The 20,184-nt window shown below is 46.1% G+C and overlaps 1 protein-coding gene and 2 long non-coding RNA genes across 8 annotated transcripts in view; 2 read left to right on the forward strand and 1 right to left on the reverse strand.

The window, feature by feature from the left end:
* Positions 1 to 1,804: 1,804 nt before the first annotated feature.
* Positions 1,805 to 18,726, reverse strand: LOC129386969 (uncharacterized). The gene is made up of 3 exons (XR_008614315.1): positions 17,186 to 18,726; positions 4,929 to 5,031; positions 1,805 to 1,962 (listed from the first exon to the last, which is right to left on the reverse strand). It is a non-coding gene; the product is annotated as an uncharacterized lncRNA (long non-coding RNA).
* LOC129386970 (uncharacterized) lies at positions 12,579 to 17,184 on the forward strand. The gene is made up of 2 exons (XR_011891131.1): positions 12,579 to 13,117; positions 13,901 to 17,184. It is a non-coding gene; the product is annotated as an uncharacterized lncRNA (long non-coding RNA).
* A 431-nt stretch (positions 18,727 to 19,157) lies between the features above and the next one.
* Positions 19,158 to 20,184, forward strand: part of LOC126539327 (metal cation symporter ZIP14) — a 179,801-nt gene continuing 178,774 nt past the window's right edge. For 5 of the 6 annotated variants that reach the window (XR_008614318.2, XR_008614317.2, XR_008614319.2 and 2 more), the window contains exon 1: positions 19,158 to 19,782. Coding sequence is in view for 3 of the 6 variants with exons in the window: in XM_055075577.2 (XP_054931552.1) it covers positions 19,321 to 19,782 (462 nt within the window). In the remaining 3 variants the exon portion in view is untranslated. The remainder of the gene's footprint in view (positions 19,783 to 20,184) is intronic. The other variant, XM_050186127.3, reaches the window with a different exon arrangement.

Raw genomic sequence — 20,184 nt, forward strand, 5'->3', positions numbered from 1 at the left:
CGATCGTCTCGTTTGGCAGCTGCACTCTGGTTTCTAGTAGTGCTTGGGCTCGCTCTTTTCGCACGACGCTTGTAAACGTGTGCAAGAAGCCGCTTCGGAAAAGGTCCCACGTCGTTAAGGTGGCTTCCCGATTCTCGAACCACGTCCTGGCGGCGTCTTCCAATGCGAAATAGACATGCCGCAGCTTGTCGTCGCTGTCCCAACTGTTAAACTTAGCGACCCTCTCATACGTTTCGAGCCAGGTTTCCGGGTCCTCGAATGTTGATCCGCGGAACGTCGGAGGTTCCCTGGGCTGCTGCAGCACGATGGGGGACGCTGGGGCTGCCATTGGGGTTGCCTTGTCCACAATCTTCTTGGTCTTCTCAGGTAGAAGTCCGTGCTCCGGGGGCAGCTGTTGAAGACGGCGGCTTGCTCGATGCTCCGGAACTACGTTGGTGTTCTCTTTGCGGTCCGGGCTTGGATCACGGCTTGTCGGGGGCGTCCGGTACATGAACGAAAAGCACCTCCACCAGATGTCACGTGGTGGTGACGTTGAAGAACACAGTAGCAATACTGTGAAAGACAAACCTAACTTTTATTGGGCGAACCTATGCCCACAAAAACAGGCTACACTTATAGCACAACGATAGCGGCGAACACTGTCGGCGATCGTCGAAAATCTGATCAGCGGGTCAAGCGCGTCGGTTTTTATACAGCAGCCATCGAATGTTCCAGACTAATCGCTGGGACCCGCATGCCTTCCACAAAGTTCTACAACATTCGAGTCACGCGATGAAATCAGATAACACAAGGTTCGGCGACAACAGACAGCCGGGTAGAAGCATCGATAACTTTCCAGAAACGTCGGATACATGCAGGCGCGTCCCTCGCTGTGCGATTACAGTTGTTAAGCGGCGAAACGTGGTCGGCCGATAAAGATAAGCACACGTGTCAATATATATGGGCTACACTGTAGTACACCATAAAAATATGCTGTATTCTTTTAGTCAAACAAAATAGGAATAACTTTGAATTAATATTGAGGCCGTTTTCAGGTAACATTCAAATGCCCTTTTCTAGACGTTCACTGAACATCCATGTAATATGCACAAGTCTTGCAGCGTAATGTCTATCGGATACCCAGAAAATGTTCTAGAAAAAAAAAAAAAGCAATGGATGTATAGTGCATGCAAAAATGTGATCTGGATGACTGAATTGTGTTACAATTCTTTAAAGTATGCTCAGATTAGGTACAGGGGCCCAACACTTGATCACCCATGCAACAGTGAAAGACAATCAAACAGTAAATGTGTGTTTTGCTTTTCAAGCGAGTTCATTGCAAAACAGTGTAATCTGGACTTGAGTGTTGGGTTGTTATAGAGTGCTGCCCTTTAGCATGAATTTTTTAATGCTGTCGTCTCTGTTCATTTGTGTTCATGGCCAATAAAAATTGTAGACGTAGCTATACCTTGCCTCAATTTTGACAGTGACAAGCACCTGATCAAAGAGGAACATTTAAAAAGACTTGCCTAGGACTTAATTGGCACATACGTAACATAGTTAATGCAAAAAGAAACTTGTGTGTAGGCTAGTTTGTTCTTGAACATGGAAGCCAAGCTGATACAAAATACTCCTAAATAAAAATGCCAAGGCACTCAAGATGGTGCATAATCATCTTCTGTGTTTTGTATGAACTATGCAGTGCAAGTTGGTTTCATAGCAGGTGAGTGTTATGCACCTGCAAAAAAAAAAAAAAAGTAAGAAAAGTTACAGTTTATATGCTGCACTAGCCTGTTACATATACAATGCCAGCTTTGCAAGAAAATAAATATGTATAATCAGTCTTTTATTGGCAGAACCATTACAGCAAAATATACAAGTCTGATTTTCCATCTTAGACAATAATGTATTTAGATAGAGGTACAGAGGCTCCTGATGACTTGATGGTAGTGTGAATGCATGCAGCTGGTACATCTAGTGGACCTGTACAAGGGGGAAAAAAACGCAGGTGACGTACAAAGGATTAAAAAGAATCTGCAACTTGCACTCTGAGATGAACATGTCACTGTGACAACCTGAGTGCTGCTGTTTAGCATTTTCTTAGCCTGTTGGTCTGCGGGCACAAGTGCCTGTCTCGCATGAAGCACAGGTTCATGACAAGAGTTTTCTCTATCCGCCATCCGAGAACGCGCTCTGTAGCGGTCAGGCTCTGCCGAGAGACTTGCGGCAACGGGAAGGTAATGGGGCAATGTCAGTACAGATTTTGGTTGCTAAAGCCGTACCAGACCGATGGCAAGCAAATTTTGTAACACAGTTGAATATCCGAAATACTTGCTACTACTTAGAAGCAGATTGATCAGGTTTTCAAATTAAATAATACAAAGTGTACCTGCCCACATTAAAGCTTCAACCACAAGAAACATGTTCCTGATGGATTGTCGACGCCAGCTGGTGTCGTCAAGAACGATGACATGCTAGGGTTGATGCTCTAGATGCTGAATTAAGCCCACGTGAAATCAAATAGTCAGCCAAAAATATGTTGGAAACTTGTCCCTTGTGGTTGGGCCTTAGCAATCCTGATGCCGCAGGCAACCATGAAGCAGTTGCACAGCTGCCAATGGATCTAAGTTAATGCATCGATAATGAACAAATAAACCTCTTAACAGCATTGAAGTGTACAGGCATATTGCTAATGGGGCTCTGGAACAATAAAAGTTTTACATTACCGGTTTGTGTCAGTGTTTACTGGTAGCTTGTAGATACACTGAAACCTGATTAAACAAACTGGCCTATGGACTAAAAATAGGTTCATTATATCAGGTAATTCTTTGAATCCAAACGCACCTATAATGAAAGGAAACAAACTTTTGTATTGTGTTTGTTCTACACGAATTTGTTGTCCTCAGCGGAAAAATTAAGTCAGAGTTACCTGAATTTTTGTAAAGAAAACCATGGATAGTAGACGGCAATCTTTACTTTAGCCAGCTTCAGCTTGCCAGTCACTAAAAATAGACTCTCGATAGGAGCTTGCTTGAAGTACACTACTGGTATGTTTCCGAGTATTCTCACATTTAGGCACAATTTAAAAAAAAAGTATGAAAGAAAAATGCCTCTGTTATAAGCGAGTGTTTTACATGAGTATCAGCCAGGAATTTTTGTATGTGCAATATACAGGATAATTCACTTTATGCTGGTTTGTTATAGTCAGGTTTGTCTAAAGCTGTACAAATAGAAAAAATGCTATGTACAAGTGTGGATTTTTTCCTTGGCAGTAGCCAAACATGACTTAGAGCACAAATTACTTTTTTATCCATATTATCTGGTAAAAGGTGAAGGCATGCCCTGTGAAAGGTTTTTGAACAATATGCACAAGAAATGTCCAGTACTTTTCTGCCGTACAGCGGTTGCCTGCATACACAATGCAACTTGTAAATACAATCTTTTGGCCGCACATGAATAGTGGGGAAGCTTGTGAGTGGAAAATATTCCATGCTGCCTTTTTGTATATTTCAGCAAATGTCTGCGCAGCATACTCTGATTAAGGTTTAAATTTTCTGGTCTCCTATCTGATGTATTTAGTCATATTTGCAATTGCAAACAAGCCAAAGTCAAGTGTGTTGCACTGGTTTTGTGCCCCTTTAGTGCAAATGGTCAGCGTTGTTGACTGCAATTTTAGCATGCGACAGATTTGCCTGATGGCATCAGAAGGAGTACCTTGGTCAATTGAGTCATATACAAAGACTGTTTTCATCAGCATCAACATTGGTTACCGTAAGCCAGTGATTGGGGTTTCGGACATGCAAGATTTGAATAAAAGGGCTTTTTACTTTAGCATATAGTAAACAATGGCCAAGTAGCACATCTTGAAAGCCATCCCAGTGAGGAAACTTTTCATGAATCAAGTATTGTGCTACGTTAATCACGCTGTCTGATATTGAGGTGCTCTGTACTAAAGCATTTAAATCGGCATCTGAAAAAGAGTAGTGTTTGCAGACATTTAACATGTCTGCTGTCACCATTGCAAGGCTTACCATTTCCTTTTGCGATTGCAAAAACTTGCGCTTAACAGCTCTGACTTTCTTTGGCCATCCTCTTCTTGCTTTTACCAAAGGTACAAGTTTTGTACTATTCGAATGCCTGCAACTGCTTGTAATAGTCATTTGGGGTAATGGAGCTGGTGTACCTTGTAAGCTAACTGTAATTTGATTACTAGGAAAGGTGGTTAAGTTTCTGAAGAATGCCTCGCATGATGCAAGTTTTTCCATTAGCCCCTTCTCACCACAATTAGATAATACATTAGCCACAGTCTTGGACATGTCACAAAGCCTCTTGTAGGTGTAAGAATACTTTTCTTGAGCAGTGTCGAGCTTCACAGATGGCAGCAGCTGAATGCTGCTTGTCACCACTGGTGTGGCACTTGAGGCCATGCAGCTGTCACTCAGGAAATGATCCTTACACCACCTGTTCGGTATGCATGCTATGTCAAAAAGGTCGAGCTGCTGTAATGTGTGTAGTGTGCACAAGGCAAACTGTACTGATTATAAAAAGCACACATGCAACGCGTCAGGCATAATGAAACACTGTGCTCAGAACTTGCTGAAGCCACTACATAAGAACTAGCAGTGGAAGTAACCAGATAACCTACTTCTTTAAACCGTTCATACTGCTCAAGTACTTTACTTGTGGCCTCAGAAGTGCAATTACGGGCCAAGTCTAGTTGAAATGGCTCACGGACATCATTTACATTTAGGTTCAGCTTCATTTCCTTAAACTTGGAAAATTTTAGAGATAAGAAATCCTTCTCAATATAACTTACTAATGCTTCTATGGCTTGAACCAAATGCATGCTTGAAGTGAGATAACTTTTAATCATTTGATTGTGACACTCAATGCGATTATTCGTGTTATTACCAAATGTAGGAAGTTTTTGCCGATATGCATGTACCCACATTTCTTTGAGTAGAACTTGTTGCTGGGCGAGTTGGTTGGGTTGGATTTTTTTGGCGCAACAATGTATTCACTGGACCACATTTCTTTACAGGAGTGCCAGTTCTGCATGTAATAAGAAATAAAATCTTTAGAAGCCATAGCTTCGAGCTCAGCAAGCCTGTCTAAGTAGTCCTGCACAGTGAAGGAATAAAAAAATTTTTTTAAGAGAGGGAGTAACTGATCACGCTGCAGTCTAGCTTTCTCATTGACTTTTTGCTGAAAGCACTGCAGCACATGCCATGTACACAACAAAATTTCAGAATAAGGAAGAATCTTGGTCGAAATGCGTAGCTCGTTCATGTCTTTATCTATCATGACTACTCTGCAAGCAGACACAATGAACGGGTTAAACTCTGCAAACTTGGTGAACATAGCCTGCACAATTTCAGTCGTTTCATTTCGCAAAAAGGCATAACACACAGGTCTCCAACGACTTCCACCATCTTCAACCAATATAGAGTACAAGATATAGCCTTCTATGTTTACTTTATATGTTCCGTCAATAAATAAAATCCCTGGATACTTTTCCAAAATCTCACGCATGTGCATTGTCTGAAGTAGCACAAATTGCAGGTTATTACTTTGATTCTTTTCATAGTGAATGACCCAGTTTGGATTATTTGCTAACAAGGTGTCTATTTTTCCTAAAACCATTTCTCCGTGAGCGTGCTCGTTGCAAATAGGAATAGAAAACCTTTGCTTGTAATTGTTAACGTCTTTCGTAGTTAATTTCTTGCCCGTTTTCTGTTCGACCAAATTTTTAAAATACTTTGGGCCAATATTACATTTGGCAAAATCAAAGGATTCTACCTTCTCTGCATCGTTCAGAAGTCTGCTTTGAGGATACAAGTCATAATACTTCGTGACGTGATTATGCTTAGTTAGCAGCTTGGTTATTTTGTAGTGAATAGTAGGCAAAGGCTTACTGAAACTGCCATTCTACAACCGGTACCATTGTATGCTTGCTTGGGTCGCTTTCCTGTGCCTCTTGGTATTATAGCACAACCGTGAACACAGCTATATGAAATCTTAATATACTCAAACTCTAGATTCTGTTGCAAATGGACTTCTGTGAGACCTATTTATTGTGACTATGTGCTTGCCTTCCCTGCACCATTCATCAAAGCTTTGCCTAAAAGAAATAAAATTATCAAATGTTGCATCTAAATAAACTTTGCTGCCTCCACCATGCATTAAAGTGACAGTGTTAGGAACTCTGGTTGTGTTAGCACCAGCTCTTTCACAAACAGCCTGGGCATCAGAGCTGGCAGGCCTGCAGCTGGATGTCAAAGCAGCCTCACAACACCTACGTCGCATGGGAGCAATGCACGCAGCTTTGTTAAAGTCACCAGCCTCTCTGCCAGGATTGCTCGTCATCTGCCCTCCATCTTGTATTGTTTCTGGCCTACAGCATTTGCAGACAGTGACCTCATTTGGAACACCATTTATGACAGGCCTGCACTCGGCCATAGCAACTACCAAGCAGTTTTTATTCTGCCTGCTAGCCACATGCTGCACCTTGCCAAACTATCACAATTGGTGTCATGAGAGACATTGCCTTGTCCTTCAAGCTTGCTACCAGAGACACCAGAAGGAGCAGACTCAGGCTTTCCACTGTCAATGCATGTCTGTTTCTGGCTTACAACTGCTCTGAAAGGTGAAGCGAACTTCAAGAACTTCAGCACAATGCGTTGGCGGGCTAGTTGGTGCGAATCCATGAATACTTTGTTTAGCGCAAAACGACAGAGACAAGAAAGACGACAGGACAAGCGCCTTGTCCTGTCGTTTTTCTTGTCTCTGTCGTTTTGCGCTAAACAAAGTATTCAAGAACTTGGCAGCTGTCACAGCATGAAGTTTGTCTTCTCTGTCTGCAGCCCGGTCACAGCTCCATTCTTGCTTGTGCAGTGCTGCAGCCTTCCGCTGCCTCTTTGATACTACCAGTTTCCACTCCCTGTCGCCACGGTAGGAGACAGCCTCTGGCACAGCTGCTTCTCGAGCACTGGCCTCTCCTTCCCCCACAGGTGAGCACACAACAGGAGCACTCTCATGCTTTTGTGTGGCTTTCCTAGTTCTCCTGACAGAAGTGATGCTTGCACCTCGACCAGGGATCATTGGCTCAGCAGACCTCCCCTCAGTTTTCCCCTATTTGGTACACTTGTGCCATGGAAAATGGGGGAAGGCAGGCTGTCCCAGGTGAACCAAGCCTTGCTTCTCTTGTAACGGACACGGACACCTCCAAAAAGTGAAAATCCAGCACCTTGAAGGGTTCTGGTGGGTTGGTTGGTGCCGTGCCTCTGCAAGGGAGCAGTGCTGACTTCCAGACAGGAGCTGGTGCTGTGGAAGGTGCACTTGCTGCTTGAGAAGAAATGAAAATATGCAAACCAATCGGGGAAAAGTCAGCAAAAGTCAGCCTCGGAGATGGCAGGGATGCTGTCCTGTCGAGTCCAACCAGTCCATGAAGAAGGTGTCTGGGTCTCCTTGTAGGATTGCTGGATGCGGCTTCTCTCCAGATGGATGGACAGGGTGCAGGCCCCCTGGTACAGGAAGTCTGCCAGCACATTGTTACCAAAGCGGCTCGGGTGGACACCATCTCTGCTCGGGCAACTGGGCCAGTTGTCCACGAGACCACCCAGGAATGTGAAGCCGCACTCGTGGCATTACTGCATCAGGGCAGTACTGCCCTGATGTAGTACTGATGATGATGATGATGCCTTTATGTAGTTATAATTCAGGTCATGCAACCAAGAGGACTGAGCTTCCCATGAGCTGCACTGATTCTGCCCCCGAGGAAGAATGGCAGAAAAAGCTACATGCACCATGTGATTTCTTTCAATGATCCCCTGAGCGAGCTGGCGATACTTGTCCATGCACACGCTGACACTGTCAACAGTGTTGTTAGTGCCAACGTGCACAATGACATAAAAACCAGCTAGCTTGTCAGCAATCATTGACAGCAAATGCTCAATCCCTACTCCTCTATGCGCGGCAACAATGACTGACGAACTACGACGCGATGGGAAATACTGGTCCGTGTATTTCACCACCGAGTCGCCGGCAACCAAAATACGTGTCATGTTGCAAACAGTGCAATCTAAAATGACACCTAGCAGAAGAAGGAAAAAAAAAAAAACAAGACTGCGAGAAAATAAATCTGAGCTTTTTCACAAATGAAAGGAGGCTACCTTTGAATCCGAGAAGTCCGCGCTAGTGTTGAACAAAGCAAGCGGTCGCGAACAAAGACAGCAAGATCGGCAAATACGCGACAAACAATCAAAATACTTATTAGAATAGATACAAATAACGCTAGCAAATATAAAATAACTCTGCAAAGCAGCTTTCGCGCATGCAGCAGAAAAACATGACCCGCAAGCGCGGCTGACGGGATGCGTACTGAATATCACGTACGAACAAGGTATCAAACCACGCGCCCTCAAAAAACCGGAAATACACATGCATGCGACGTTGTCTTTTGCGACGTCACTTTCGTGCGTTGCAGAAGTCGATTCTGTGTGGGATCGTCGGATCGTCTACGGAGCATAGCATCCTCCGTGGCATCCTCGAACACCCGCACCGGGGCGCCTTGGTGCGCTCTTTGTGTATTGAAATATCAAAAGCAGAAAGCAGACCGTTGTATGTGGCCTTTTTGGACATTACAGGAGCATACGACAACGTAGACCGCAGCATTTTGTGGGATATTCTGGAAGGGGAAGGCTTAGGTAACGATTGTATACAGCTTTTGAGAGAGATTTACCTAGAAAATACTGTTTGCGTTGAATGGGAAGGGATGAGGAGCGCGGAGAAAGTTCATATCAACAAGGGACTGAGGCAGGGGTGCCCTTTATCCCCGCTGCTGTTTATGATGTACATGGTGAGGATGGAGAGGGCGCTAGAAGGAAGTAATATCGGGTTTAATCTCTCATACAAACAGGCAGGTACAGTAATAGAGCAGCAACTCCCAGGTTTATTTTATGCGGACGACATTGTGCTGCTCGCAAACAAGCAAAGTGATTTGCAACGTCTGGCTAATATCTGTGGACAGGAAGGCAACAATTTAGGTTTGAAATTTAGTGTTAGAAAATCAGGTGTTATTGTATTCAATGAAAACAGTGAACAGACAGTGGAGATACAGGGCCAAGAAATGCCTCGAGTAACAGAATATAAATACCTTGGTATATGGATAAACGAAGGCAACGGATATATGGAAACACAGGAAAAAACCATAACAGTCAAGGGGAAGAGAAATGCAGCCATAATGAAGCACAGAGCGCTATGGGGATACAATAGGTACGAGGTCCTCCGAGGTATGTGGAAAGGGGTAATGGTTCCAGGACTTACTTTTGGAAATGCGGTTGTTTGCTTTAAATCAGGGGTACAATCAGGACTCGACGGGAACCAAAGGTCAGTGGGTCGCCTCGCATTGGGCGCGCACGGGAAGACTACAAATGAAGCTGTGCAGGGGGATATGGGCTGGACTAGTTTTGAAGTGAGGGAAGCTCGCAGTAAAATTGAGTATGAAGAACGGCTGAGGAATATGGAGGAAAGTAAATGGGCTGGGAGAGTGTTCAGGTATCTGTACAGGCAAAACATTGATTCACAGTGGAGGAAAAGAACTAGGAAGCTTACCAGCAAGTATGTGGCCTGTGGGGTGGGCAACACAGCAACAAAGGTCAAGCGGAAAGTCAGAGAGGCTGAATTAATCTCATGGGTGGCGGCAATGGAAAAGAAACCTGCCCTGAGTAACTACTTAAGGGGAAAAAACGAAATTAGGAAAGAAACCATTTATGATAACTCAAAGGGAAGCTCATTACTTTTCGAAGCGAGATCGGGATGCCTTAGAACACGCACCTATAAAGCGAGATATAAGAAGGAAGAAGAAGCATGTGCTTGCTGCGGTAAAGCTAGGGAAACGACGGAGCATATTTTATTAGAATGTGAAGACGTCTATCCAGCGGTCGATTTAGGCACTGGCCTCCTTGAAGCCCTTGGGTTCAGCGGGAGCAGTGGTAAAGCAAACAGGTCCGCAATAGACATCAGTAAGAGGCGATTGGAGGATTGGTGGAAGAAAAGTAGGGAAACGACAAAAGACGGAGACGTACAAAAGCACAGTTCGCAATAGGGTATCAGAAAATTTGGACGTGGTAGTTCATAGTGGGGTTTTTTTGTTTTTTCATTGGTTAACCTAGGTAGGATATTAAGCAGCATAGTAGCAAGAGCTTGGTGGCGCAAGCCACCGCCCCGTTCCAAAGGGGACGCTCATAACATCCATCCATCCATCCATCATTCTCGATTAACCGCACCGGTGCGCACCGACCATCCTCGATCACCGGAAGCGCACCGTGTTGGAGCGGTTTTCCGTTGCCCCGTCTCGCACCGAGAAAATCACATGCGTCTCCCCGCAGGCCGGCTGAGGCCGGTGAACAATAGAAGGCAGCATCCACGTGACCCTGCGTTCCCGGATGTTGGTTCCCTAAGTTGGTTTCCAACTGTCCCTATGGGGCCACTGAATACCTAGTGTGTCACCTGATTGGGGAGGTTTCTTCCCTGTCATAGAGTTTCTAAATAAATACCCTAGAGGGAAATGTGGCGCTAGTGTCTACGGGGGTTCTCATGAGCGTTGCCTCAACCTACATGGGAATGATGGGAAGTACAGGCTTCGGATTGACTTCGGTCTTTAGACTAGTGGCGTTTGCTTCTTGCGCAGTAAACAAAGCTATACTCAAATATTATCGCGTAAAATCTAATGCTATTTCTGCAGTATGTTATATAATGTACAACATGCTACATAAACTTTGTATGACTTTGAGATGGAAGTATGAGTTACTATGGTTTGTCACCAGGACAAACCAGGGTATGCATACTTGTGCGATTCTGTTCCCGATTTAACGCCAAAGAATAATTATTTATTCATTTTTGCAACAGCAGAAGAACCGTGCATGTACTTATATAAAAATACTCATCAAGTATTTCTGTAAATAAAAATGTTGTGACAAAGCGTTGCGCCCTTCAGCGCAATGCTACAAGTGTCGTCTGCTACGACGCCTGCTCGCTGCAAACGCGAGACTTTTCTCGCAGACGACAGGCACTTGCGAACTCTCTCACTCTTTCGAAAGGCTGCGTCTGCTGTCACGATTGCTGAACGTCTTCAAGTACTTTTAAGCACATCTGATGCAGTGCTAGCTAGGACGCTAGTGGCCTCCTACGAGTATTTCGTCATCATATCTTGCGTGCGTCCGTCAAGCTTTTTTTTGGCGACCTCAGAGCGTACGTTGGGAGCGCCAAAAATCTGCCGAAGCTGGTGTTTGAATGCCGCCCGGTCAGGCAAGGTGCTATCGTGGTTGAGAAACCAAGTTCTGGCAACGTCAGTGAGGTAGAATGCGACGTTGCGAAGCTTGTGCATGTCATCCCACCGGTTAGACTCACTCACGCGGTCATAATTGTCCAGCCAGTCATCAACGTCGTCACTACGAAGGCCAGCGAACATGGTCGGATCGCGCTGCCGCGTGCTGACGGTCCATGCAGGAACGACCGGTGGGGCAGAGACGGTGACGCCGGAGGCTCCTGGAGGATCTTCTTGGGGCATCGTGGCCCAAGAAGATCCTCCTCGTGGAGCGAGCGGTGGCCTAAACGAAGCTCCAGGGAAACTGGAAGGCGTAGAGGACCAAGGAATCGAAAGCAGCCTCCACCACTTGCGAGACAGCTGTTAAGCCTTGCAACGGTTTATTGCGCAGGTCACGCGCTGAAGACTGACGCTGGCCATGATGATGAATATATATACAGATGAAGAAGATGAAGGGGTAATATAATACTCACAATATTTACGTACCGCTTCCGAAGCGTTATGGTGTGGCTTTGCACTTGCCCATATTGCGACACTAGACTACAGCCAGGAAGCAGCAACCTTTCCTACCACAAATTTGTGCTCTCAAAGTCCTAAAACGCGCATTTCAATGAGCACATAAACGAGCAATGCATAATGAAGCCCTCAATAAAATTTGATTGTCAAGCCACTAGAAGTACAACTGTATATGTCTTGTATCAGTAGTGCCTTCTTTGTCTTATTCTGAAGTTTCATAAAGCACGTAACGCTACAGTGCCAACCTAACACACTTAACAAACCAAGGTCCAAACGCTCAAAACATGTGCTTTCAACGTTTACAATGCTGTCGCTTTCTCGTCAGGGCTTCGACGCCACACCGCGACACAAACATCTTCCCTGTCGATGGCCCAGCGCGCTATCACCACTTCGAGCAACATAACAAAGGCAGAGAGCTTTGCGTTGCACTATCTCACTGCAGGTTATAGCAATTGCGCTTGGAGCGAAACCCAAACTACCAAAAAAATACTTGTAAACTTGTTCGCCAGTCAATAGAAAGTCAATCCGAAGCCTGTACTTTCTATCATTCCCATGATGGTTGAACGATCGCAGCGCCAGATTTCCCTAAAAAAACTCTGTGCTCTATGCCCTGCAGACACTAGCGCCACATTTCCCTCTAGGGTATTTATTTAGAAACTCTATGGCCGTAAGGGAGCGCGGTGGAGAGAGTCTAGTCCGGCAGTCCGGCGGTCCGGCCCGCACACTCTCAAGTTCAAGAAATGGCCACAGAGGGCGAAAAAATCGACCGCGCGCCGCTGCTAACAAAGCCGACGTAGTAGCATCACTTTCGGGATTCGTTCGTTAGTTCCAACATTTCCCGGTAGAGGCGTCGTAATAAGCGCAATTTTATTTTACAAACTTTCTCTTACAATTACCGAAGCATTTTCTTTTACATAAAAACAGCGCAAAATTATCATTGCTAATTAGATATTGTGCTCTTTGTTAGTAAGTTTATTGTTTCTTCGCCATTATAAACGCAAATAGCGTTCAGCATCATCGATCTTTCACGTGACCTCTGGCCTGGATTTAAAATTTTTACCGGTATTTCCGAGTGCACGGCGGCACGGATTCATTCGTTCGTACACTCAAGACTGCTTTGTTTCTAAAACTAGTTTCTTGCGCTTCGATGTCTCGCGTTATTTAACTTGGGGTGAAGTTACGTGTTTGCAAGCGGACATGTAAGCCCGGCAGTTGGGTTTCGGTCGTGAGCCATTCGGAACAGGTCTGCATCGAAACGGGAGCTGGATTTTGCTGCGGCTGACAACGGCAATAACGGTGAGTCGTTTAACACCGCTGCTTGAATCGTTATATAATATCCGTGTCATTACATATGGGCAGTGAGGATCTCAGTTGCTGTTTCCTAAATAAACCTTTACTTGCGAGGCTGTCGTTTGGTTTACACACACAACCAGGAAAGAAAGAGCGATATCGGAACGCGCGTCTCATTTTTCATGTTATTGTAGCCGTGGTTGTAGGTGACTGAGTAGCCTTATCAATATACATATTAAACATCTTTTTCGAGTCGGCCGGCAACGTCTTTCGTCCACAAAACCGAATAATCCTTTGGTAAAATAAAGTGAAAGTGCAGAATTTAATGTATTAAACAGTTGCAAGCATGATAATTCACCCATATTTCGTACTTGTTGGTTCCAACTGTTCTTGCTGTTCAGATTGGTTTACCGTAGGGCATTTATTTTTGCAGTAGTGAAGCGGTGCATCACGTTCGTGCAGAAAAATAATGCATCAGTTCTAATAGCTTCATGACTTTCATGCATTTGCTTGTGGAACTAGCAGTGTGATCACTTCTAGTGTATAAATGAACCCACAAATGTTCTCATTTGTGATCTTAATAGTACTTGCGCTGTTGACATGCATTGTAGTTAGGCAGACATCAATTTTATGGACAATAGCAATATTTATTTAACATGCTGCTTAAGCACCCTAGAACAGACAGTGTACATTTGTAGTCGCAAATCATTACAACATATAGGTCACACCTTTTTGCATTTTAAAGCTTTGCTTTTTCAATTTCTGATTCAGTCAAAATTTCTGTTCCAGACATGCAGTAATGAAGACGGCACCAGTATAAAGCAACACACTCCACGCACTAAACAGAAGCTGCTGCCTGCTACAACAAGGTCATTGTGTGGACATTGGCTACTACTACAAGGTAAACAACACATGGTTCAGAAATAAATATGTTTGATATATGCTGTATTGGCTTGCTGTTTGCAGTAGATATGAATGTTTGTTCATATTTATGGTTCAGTATAATTGGTTCGAACATATAAAACACACATAAATTTGGCTAATCTGTGCTGTATCTCATGTGTCACCGTTTTGCCTCAACAGAGTCTATGCCAAGCGCATCTTGGTCATCACAGGAGCTCCTATCTGCGCCAACAGGAAGGGGCTGGAGCCGAATTTGCAAGGCTTTTACACCAAGAACAAAGAAGCACATGCAGAAGAATATGAATGAGATATCAAGTCTGCAGAGGACTGTGTCAAGGCTGAAAAGAGCTTCAGCCACCATTCCACCAGCACGGACATTTGGTTGAGTCATCCAGGTAACTCAAAAAGGACTTTCTAGAAATTCTTCGTCTTCAGGTGCACCTGCAACATCTGACCAAGCACGGACGACGCTGGCCAAAAGATTGAGTTCCATCAGTTTGCCCTTAATCCGCTTCCTAGCCATGTTAATTCCGTTTGTGCCAAGTGTAATTTTTCTTCTATAAATGCAAGCTTTCTCATTGCCCATTTTTGTTAGAGGTCATTCATCCTCATCCAAATATAAAGGTCAACCGATTCTTCGCTGATACTTAATACCAGTCACTGTCTAGCAGCCTAACATATCTGTAGCAGTATCTTCTAGTGTATGTTGTCATGCGCAATTCCTCTCCTGAAATAGCTGATGCAGCATCGGCATGCGTCTTGCATTAACCTATGCACATGTGCTATGCACCATTTTACTTTTCTTGATGTTTTTAGCCTTCAATGCTTGCAGAGCAGAGTGGCTTCTCTCTTGAATGCAAGCTTTCTCATTTTCCATATTCCTAGTCTCGTTGATGATTGCTCCTCTTCCTTGATAACCTGGGTCTTTGTGCAAGCTACAGTGAAGTGATTGATTGCAGAATCTGGTTTTGCTGCCACACTTGGCTGTGGTAACTGTGTTACGTTTCTCAGATGTGGGGGCCTGGTCAGTTGCATTGGTAAGCAGTCCCTCGAGGTAAGCATTTGCTCCTGCAGTCCGCAAAGCGACATAGACTCCCAGTATACACACACCGTAACTGGTGCGCCCCGTTCGTTCTGGCCTGCTGCAGTAATAGGCAAATTGTGCTTGTGGCTTACCTCGGCCATGATTTGCTCAAAACGGAGACCAGCATATGTGCTCACATGGTTCGAAGTGTATGAAGTTGATAGCCGTATGGGTGGAAAGGCCCGCAAGAATGGCTGCCGAAGGTGATGCCCACAAAAGCGACTTGTCCACATTGCGACAAAGTGTGAGCCACACATAGCAGCCCCCGAAAGAAAATAAATGTGCACGTTGGAAAGGAGTTAACGCTAAAATGCCGGGTAGTCCATGTCGCTGTGTTGGTTGCGGCAGCAGATGCCTGCGTCACCTGATTGCTTCGCAATGGAAGTTGCTCATCTTCAACGGCAACTGTTGGTTCAAACAGGTGCGAGACTCTGTCCAATCTGTTTGTACCGCAGGTTGTCGCTCGTTACCAGACCACCACATGTGACAAAGGCAAGCATTATGCCGTAAGATGGTTCGTAGCCAATGTATAATGTATTGTCTGAACCTCATGCGGTGACTGATTGCTGTTTAGTCTTGGTGTTATGCCACTTGGTTACGGTCGCAGTTTTATGTTTTTCGAATATTGCGGCCTGGTCGGTTGCACTGGGAAGCAGCCTCTCGTAGTAAGCATTTGATCCTGCAGTCTGCACAGCGACATAGACTCCCAATTTGCGCACACCGTGATTCGTGCTCCCCGTTCACCCTTTCCTGCTGCAGCCATGGGCAAATTGTGTCTCTGGCCTTTCTCGGCCGCGATTAGGCATGAACGGAGACCAGCATAAGTGCTTACATGGTCGGACGTGTATGAAGTTGGGTGGAAAGGCCCGTAAAAGTGGCTGATGAAGGTGATGCCCACGAAAGCGACTTGTCCATATTGAGACAATGTGGGACACCAAGTGTGAGCCACACATTAGCGGCCTCCAAAAGAAAAGAAACATGCAGGCTGGAAAGGAGTCAATGCTAAAATGATGGGTAGTCCATGTCGCTGTGTAGGCTGCGGCAGCAGATGCCTGCGTCACTTGATTGCTTTGCACTGCAAGTTGCTCATCTTTAACAGCGACTGTCGCCGCAAACAGGTGGGACACTCTGTCCAATCTGTTTCTGCTGCTGGTTGTTGCTCGTTAGTAGACCACCACGTGCGACGAAGGCAGGCACTACGCCTGTAGGTGGGCAGCTCAATGTACCCTAAGAGACCCGTGTATGTGAATGCTCACTGTTGCCATATAGTTCGTCGCCAATGTATAATGTATTGTCTGAACCTCATGCGGTGACTGATTGCTGTTTAATTTTGCTGTTATGTCACTTGGTTATGGTCGCAGTGTTATGTTTTTAGAATATTGCGGCCTGGTCGGTTGCACTGGGAAGCAGTCTCTCGAAGTAAGCATTCGCTCCTGCAGCCTGCACAGCGACATAGACTCCCAATTTTCATGCACCGTGATTCGTGCTCCCCGTTCGCGCTTTCCTGCTGCAGCAATGGGCATATTGTGCCTCTGGCCTTTCTCGGCCGCGATTAGGCATGAACGGAGACCAGCATACGTGCTTACATAGTCTGATGCGTATGAAGTTGATAGCCAGATGGTTGGAAAGGCCCGCAAAAGTAGCTGATGGAGGCGATGCCCACGAAAGCGACTTGTCCATAGTGAGACAATGTGAGACAGCAAGTGTGAGCCACACATTAGCGGCCCCCGAAAGAAAAGAAACGTGCAGGTTGGAAAGGAGTGAATGGCTAAAATCTGGGGTAGCCCATGTCGCCGTGTAGGCTGCGGTAGCAGATGCCTGCGTCTCCCGATTGCTTCGCAATGCAATTTGGGCATTTTTAACGGCGACTGTCGCTGCAAACAAGTGGCACACTCTGTCCAATATGTTTCCGCTGCTGGTTGTTGCTCGTTAACCTGACCACCACGTGCGACGACGACGGTGAGCCGTTTACGAGCTCGCGTCAATGATTCCAGCGTATCTCGACATGCAAACTTTATTTCTGCTATTGCACGAGAATGTACACTGCTTGTCTTCTGCCAATAAAGTCGCGCGTTCTGTTCACTCACTTGTGGCTTGTTTGTATGGGCGTCAGTAGAGGCTCTTGGCAATTAGAACGCACCACCTACGCGGCAGCGAAGGCATTGAGGCATGCCGCATAGCCTGCAGGGCAAGCACGGCGCGTACCAGCGTACGCGACCAGGCCCCGCACACTCTCAAGTTCAACAAATGGCCACAGAGGGCGAAAAATCAATCGAGGCGCGTTTCAGCGTAAGCGCGCAAGTGGAGCTACTGTAATTTGGTCGAATACTTTAATTCGTGCTTTCTCTGCTAGGGGCGCTAAACATGCTGAATTTTTTAATTTACACAAACCATTGACATGAACAATCGAGGTGTCTAAGGATGCTTTTTTACCTCAGGCAAATAGGCAGTTGATTTCTTTAAAATTTGATTGTTGAAGCTGCTTTTTAGTCATAGCGTCAAGGTTTTTGTGCTCGATTAACCACCGACAGCCGACAGCCTATTGGTATCGATGTGTTTCCTGGCCGTTGGCGTTCGAATACTACGGCGGTAAAACATTTCCGAAAGCATGCTGGTTTCGTCTGCGAGTCATTACATAGACTTGCTGTAAAAAGGTCTACTCTTGGCAAAGAATAGTGCCTCATTTTGTTTAGGCGTTGATTATCATAATGAATGCGGCGGAGGTTGAGGGAGCACGCTTGAAGGTACGTTTTTATGCCGTTGATCTCCATAACACCGCAAGTACGCAAACCGATGTCACAGAACACCCGATGCATCATTGTGTGTTCTCCGTCATCGCTTGTTTGCTGTATGCCTACTAATTCTTCATTTCTTCAAGTGTTGTATCCTCCTTTTGTCCTTGCTCTCTTGTGCTTCACTTACAGTATGTCGTTCCGTCAGCTGTAATGCGCATTTGCAAAACCAATACGTTTGATAAGACGCAGTGGTTATCATAATTTCACTACACGTGTATTAAGCTGGCACATATGGTTCAGATACAGATACCTGTATGCGAACTTGCACGACGTTGATGCGGAGATTAGGATAATTATGACACCCGTAAGGAAGAGGCAGCTGACGGCCGTATAAGCTGTTGCGTTCTTTCCGCCAAACTACCCGGCCTGGTAGTGCTGTAAAGATGCTGTATGAAAGTGACACGCGGTGACAGGGAAATTATTATACTTAGCAGCCGACCGTACGTTTTGTAGCTTAGGTCTTCTTTCTTGTGCGTTTGTGCTACCCTTATTAATGAGCCATTTCTTGACTATGTTCTTGACCATGTAACCGCGTTTGTGTGGATGCGTAGACGTGTGCTTTTTGTTGTACTTGTAAAATGCAAATAAAATATTTTCAGGCTTACTCATATCTTTGGTGTCGTGTGCGTTTATTTCAGTAGAGGCCATCGTGCCACCTGGAAACCGCATTCTGTCAGTAGCCCTACACGAAATGCAACAGCTGGAGCGCGGCGGCACAATTTAACTTAGGGTAACGGCGGCGTAATAAACGAAAAACCGCTCGGGATGCCCTTAAAAGTCAGTTTAGAGTGTGCCTTAACACGATATGACTCAGCGCTACATGTATTCTGCTGCGCCTCGATCGTGCTCCCGCCAGTTTGGTTGCTGTGTGGCAAACGTAGCGCCTACATAGGCGCTATGTTTGCCGCACAGCAACCAAACTGGCGGGGGCACGATCGAGGCGCAGCAGCCAGAAACCCAGTAAAGCCACAGAACACCTGGTAAAGCGTGTGCAAAACCCCGTTTCCGTTTCCTGTTGTACAGCGCCACCTGTGGTCGCATACTTTTAGTTTACGACGCCACCGCTATGCTTATTTCCGTAGCACTGTGGAAGGTACAGTTTCCCTTCTCTAACGCGACCGGCAAAAAACGGCCATATTGAATTTCGCTCTAAAAAAAAAAATGTGCACTTCCGCTTCTGGTTTGAGCAGCGTCATCTGGCGTCTCCCAAAGTAAGTTCCATGCGCTGCCGCTGCTTATTTTCGAACCACGGCGGAAGGTACAGTTTCCCTAAAGCGGTGGCAGGGCGTAGGGTTAATATGCGTAGAGTGGTGTGTATTCCGTTGCCACGCGAATGCGTGTGGCGGTGGTGACGTGCGGCGGCGCGGGTGGTTTCCGTTCATGAGCGCGCGTCGGCACGGAGGCGCAGGCGGCTTTCAAAGGTCGGTATGCATTCGTCCCCGTCGTGGTCGCCGTTGATTGCGGATTTATGTGCGCGCAGACAGACTCGAAGCTCGATGCTCCTGCGTGACGGTGCGTCTTGGACATCGGCGGCCTCGCCGTGTTTTCTACTACGACCCCGCCGTAGGGATTTGCGCCTGCTTCTTTCAGCCGATTGTCACCGCGCCACGAGCAATCGAGGACGCCTACAGTGTGTGCCATTTGCGCTGCTGCTGGTGTTGTGCAGCCTTCAGCCTGCCCGTGCTGCCTCCGAACTCAAGGATATCGCAAAACTTGCCGAGCTCGCCTTACGGCGGTACGAACCGTCTTTTAAGCTCACTGGAAATGTTAGCGAGACGCTGGTGTCGTTGCTGAGCAGTCTGCGATCGTCGAGACTGTCGCACCGCTTGGAAGCGGTAAACTGCTCGCCTCCTTTCAACGGTAGTGCTCTTTGCAAAGAGGGTGCCGAGGTGAGTTTGTCTGATGACCCGCGGCTGGTCTTGCCGCTCGCATGAGTATACCCTTCAATCGCTGATGTGCCTATAAGTGACGGGCTGACTGCCTACAATAAGTGTGCTCTGTGGGTGTGCGCGCTATGATGCCGTGGATGCTTTGTGTCACAGTGTTCGTTGTTTGCAAAGTGGAATACAAGTGACAGAAGCTTGACTTCCTTTTGCTTGAGCAACATAACTGCGACCTGTTTCGGTTCCCGTAGCTAGCGCAGCAAGCTGCCTGAATGCAAGCCAATGCACTGAATGAACATTGACGTGTAGCTTCCCCGCAGGGGCGTCTGCGCAAGCAGGCGTTTGGTGTGTTGCGACACCACGGACCCGAGCACACGAGGGTTGGACCCTCCCGCGTGTAGCCGTGCG

This window comes from Dermacentor andersoni, chromosome 11, assembly GCF_023375885.2.
Source record: "Dermacentor andersoni chromosome 11, qqDerAnde1_hic_scaffold, whole genome shotgun sequence".
Classification (NCBI taxonomy): domain Eukaryota; kingdom Metazoa; phylum Arthropoda; class Arachnida; order Ixodida; family Ixodidae; genus Dermacentor; species Dermacentor andersoni.